At 37.9% G+C, this 4,833-nt stretch overlaps 1 protein-coding gene across 1 annotated transcript in view; it reads right to left on the reverse strand.

The window, feature by feature from the left end:
• HYDIN (HYDIN, axonemal central pair apparatus protein) overlaps window positions 1–4,833 on the reverse strand; it is a 351,593-nt gene that overhangs the window by 200,907 nt on the left and 145,853 nt on the right. Inside the window, exons 13-14 of the mRNA XM_023523662.1 lie at window positions 3,738–3,961; window positions 466–572 (exon numbers count right to left, since the gene is read on the reverse strand). Of these exons, the coding sequence (XP_023379430.1) occupies window positions 466–572; window positions 3,738–3,961 (331 nt within the window). The remainder of the gene's footprint in view (window positions 1–465; window positions 573–3,737; window positions 3,962–4,833) is intronic.

Consider the following 4,833-nt stretch of genomic DNA (forward strand, 5'->3'; position numbering starts at 1 on the left):
TAAGCCAGTTCCTACCACCAAGTAGCTATGACCTTGGCCAGTTACTTGACCTCCACAGGCTTTAATTTCTTTTCCTCGGGTATAAAAGGAAGGACTGGAATAGGTGACTTTTAAAGACACTTTATTCTAAATATTGGTCCATTTCTCTCCCAGAGCAAGACCTCATGATCTTGGAGTGATGCTTTAGTTTAAAATAAATACAGTTATACTTCAGAGATATTGCGGGTTCGGTTCCAGAGCACTGCAATAAAGCAAGTATCACAATCAAGTAGGTCATAATCTTTTTGCTGATAGAGGGTCTTACCTTCAATTTGTAAAAAAAAAAAAAAAAATGCAACATCTGCAAAGAGCAATAAAATGAGGTGTGCCTGTAATACAGAGATCTACACTTCTAGCTGTGCCAAGCATTTAAATGTTATAGATGCGCAGATATCAGAAAACACACTAAGCATAAATCTTATTCACTCCAGATATTGGTGATGTAGGTGTGCCACACCGGGATGAATGCATTAGTCACTTTTACTTCTGGCTGCTCCAGATCTGACCATAACTGGTGAGAGGCTGCCAGAAGCCTGGGAGGAGCAAAGACAGCAAAGACTCAAAGCAGCCAGTTTGAATTCTAAAAGCCTTTCTCAAGATCATCTATCCTATTTTGTGCTAATAACCCAAAGTGGTTTCAAAAGGGGTGGCTGGTACTCAGCAAGGAATTAGAATCCAGCTGAGAGTGAAGTCAAACAAGCCTACAGGTTAGATACCTACATGATTTGTAAAAGAAGTTGGGGTCAGGGCAAAGTAACAAACATGAAAAGTGTCTGAAATGCACAAAAGGCTAAAGAAAGTAAGGAAGATTACAAATTTGCACAAAACAGTCGTTTCATCACAGCAGAAGTAGAAACCAGAGTTAAATCACATTTGTTCAAAGGCACATGTAATGAAAGGCATTGTGGGTAACTACCACCTGGGCTTCGATCCCGTAACATCCATTCTAACAGGGATTCTGACTATTAGGACAGTCTGTGCCAGGACTGTGACCTCCATCAATACAGTGGTCTGTTAAAATTATAATTTTAAAGACTAAGAGAGTGACTGAATTATTATGATATACGAAGTGAAAAATTTTGAATATAAGATATATCTATGCTAATGTTAAAACGTTATTAAATTACACATATAAAAACAGGAGGGAAGAAAACTGCTTGTGAGTAATTTTAAAATCACATTAATTCTACAGTGTTGTTTATCCGACCACTTAAAATATTGTGTCATATAGTTTGAGGGATAAATAGAAATGGCAAATTTTGATAATTATTCTGCTCTTTCAAAGCATACTAACCAAAATTACGTAGTATTGAGAAAATTGAGGAGAGAGGAATACCTGACAATAAAAGAATAAGAAACAAAATTCCAGGATCCACAACATTAACTTTATAGAGATATTTTGGGCCACAAGGCCCAAAAGGTGTTTCTAGCAAAGTCATAAGTCAGTATTAACAGGTGGAGCTGAGAATATATATATTATACATGTATTTCACCCTTCGTCATGAGACATTTATTCGTCTCATTTATTCGACACCAGATAGTTACCAAGTTTTCAAAACTATTGTTTATGGTTTGAAGTGCTAGAACACTTTTGGGCACATGCAATTTAGACAAAAATGTTTCTCTTAACAATTTGTGATTAGCTTTAGGATGAACATAAACATTCTTTCTACAGTCAAGTTTTCCTTCCCTTTGAAAGAAACCAGAAATAAACATCCCAAATAAGAAAGGAGCATGGGAGCTTGAGCGATTGGTAACGTTCAGAGGATGAAACGAGAGATTTAACCTCCATAGAGCACCTGGAATATTAACTAATCCAAGTTCACTTGTGAGTAGGTTTCCTGGGAGAGCTTATTAAATAAATACCCCAAGACACACATTTATTCCTAAATAGAGTAGCAATGTATGTATGTTGATAGTTAGTTACAGTATTATTAGGCTGAACTTAAAATGGGGAATGGCCAGATGAAATTGGGATGGGCTTTCTTATTCAGCTTGAAGGACAGTTAGCCTGTCTTGACCAGCATTTCGCTTTTTCTTTCTCTACATAAAAAGTAAAATTGTGGTCCTTTAACATCCGATACTTTCTTACCTACAGATAAGGCCTTTTCATTCTTTTTATCTTAAATGTTTATAAGAGCACAGTTTTAAGGTTTTATCTTCCCCAGTTTTGTATGGAGGCCTGTATAACCTCCATGGGCCAGGATAATCGTAGTGAATTTTCCAGAATTGTAAATTTGTTATTCAAATATATGGACAGCAACTCCGATTTTTTTTCTATTATCACAAACACCGATGTATTATGGAAGAGAATGCAAATGCCTTGTGAAAGTTTCCGATAAGTCTTGAGACTTAAAAAAAAAAGGATTTATGACGGTAGCAGGCTGTCTTAGCTGTGCCATAGAACTACGGAGGCATATGCCTACTCATCCTCCGTGCTTGTTAGGGGTTGATTAGTTTTTTAGGACTGCTGTAACAAAGACCACAGATGCAGTGGCTTAAACAACAGAATTTATTTCCTCACAGTTTTGTAGGCTGGCAGTCCAAGATCGATGTGTTGACAGGATTGGTATCTTCTGAGAGACTCTCTCTCTCTGGCCTGTAGATGGCCATCTTCTCTCTGTCTTCACATTTGTTGTAATGTCCTCTTCTTGTAAGGACATCGGTCATATTGGATTAGGGTCTACCCATATGACCTTAAGTGCTTCTTTAATAATCCTATCCCCAATGCAGTCACATTCTGAGGCACTGGGTATTAGGACTTCAACATATGAATTTTGGGAGGATGTAATTCGTCCCATAACAGGGATACTTAGGTGGAAGAAATGGGAAGAAATGATCTTTGAGCTGATCTTGAGATTCTGAATTTCCAGCAGGTACATCATAAGTTTTTCTAGGACCCTTCAGGCCATACTCGTCTGTCTCTTTTCTATGTTATTTCCAGATCTTGCAGGAGACCTCGGCTGCAGATAGAGTCCTTGCGGGACTGCCATGGTAATGAACAACCTGTTGCTGTGGGAATCCAAAGAGAATTTGCAATGTGTTCTGAAGATATGATCTTTCTAAGCACCAGGAACCAGAAGTTCTAGATTTTCTCAATGGATTGATCACAGAGAACTTCTTTTTAAAACCCAAGGACAAACTCTGCTATTAATGACTTTTGACTATTATAAGCAGCTGGAGAAACCATCAAAAGACTGTTAGCACAAAAGCAGCAAGTGTCTTGCCGTGGCTAACTAACTCTATAAGGAGATTCTTACAATACCTGAGCATGCGATATAGGTAAAGGCATTTAAAGAACTTCCTTAAAATAAAAACGAAAGATGAAGGTTTAGTGAAATTATGATAATAGTTAAGGATGTGATTTTATATAGGTGTTAGTAACTTATTGCCCCCTAAACATCTGAAAACAGAGAGAGTAACTAAAAACTAATTTAATAATTAAGTCCTTGTTTTATAAGGTTATAGCTTACAGAAAAACTAGATCCCCAAAAGCATCTGTATCCTTGTTATGATAATAAGTTACACATGTTTAGTAGGGAAACACTGGTGGAAATTTAAAACACCCCATTATGTCGATGTGTTCATATAAACAAAGGTAGTTATGGTTATCCAAGAAATGATCTAGTTATGAAGTTTAAGAAAGCAGTAGGTAAAAACTTCAGTTAGTTTCCACATTAGTTATAGATGGATCTTACCTAATGGTCAGTTTCACAGGCTCAGGTGACCCATTGACATTGACCAGGAACTCTTCTTCGAAGTTCCCCAGGATGACAGAACTAAAGGAAATCTGGACGGCCTGGACGCCGCTTGGTTCAATGATGCCTTCTTTGGGGCTGAAAACAAAGCAGGCCCCCATGGCCGAAGTGGGAGGGATCATGTTGAAGAGGGCGTCAATGCTGCCTTTGTTGGATAGTATTGCCTGTATTGATAAAAAGGCAAAAATGAAGAGGCAGACAATGGGTCTCCGATTTATTTTCATATAAGCATGTGGCTGTATCATTTAATACCAACACAGAGACAGAGGCAGGGATTAGAACCAAAGAAAAACTCCAGGGCAGAAATGAACAGTCTTCTCTCTTGAATGTTTGAAGATAGGAGTCCCAAGCCAGAAAGAATTTTTGTGTTTTTGTCTCCTCTTTAAAGTGGAGTTAGTCATATGAATTATACTTATGCTATAAAGACTGATAATAATCACATCTACTGAAAAGCCTTTAAATACTATTTTTTTGATATTCTCTGTAAAGTAACCAAGGGAAGGGAAGGTATTTCTCTCAAATGCATAAGAAGGCTGAGATTAAGTGGCATACTGAAAAATAAAAGCAAGTCAGAATAGAGGAGCGAGAACTACCTAAGCCTATGTTTATAACGTAGCTTGAAGAATGTAAATGCAACATCACTGTGGATTCCAGATTGCAAGTATTCTCTTTGTTGTGGTATTAGATTTCATCCTATTGGAATACTTTCATCGCAAACTCTATTGCATGGATAACTGTTCAGGGATGCTTATACAAGCAACTGTTTTGCTATAGAAAAGTTTTGTTGCTATATACTAGCGTTCTGGAGCCACGTCATTGGCCACATTTGATTGCATGCTAGGTGTGTGTAAAAAGCTCATGCCTGGCATTCTGAGACCTCCACGGCTGGCTCAGTCTCCCACTCCTGCTGCCACCTCTCACAATTCCTGTCCATGAACCTGTATCATAGCCACACAGTTCTATTCCTGAAGCCCAGGGAGGAGAATTTCCAGAAAGTGTTGAATGTGGTCGAATGAGAAAATGTTACAGATCTTTT

Source organism: Pteropus vampyrus, unplaced genomic scaffold (genome assembly GCF_000151845.1).
Source record: "Pteropus vampyrus isolate Shadow unplaced genomic scaffold, Pvam_2.0 Scaffold399, whole genome shotgun sequence".
In the NCBI taxonomy this organism is placed as follows: Eukaryota; Metazoa; Chordata; class Mammalia; order Chiroptera; family Pteropodidae; genus Pteropus; species Pteropus vampyrus.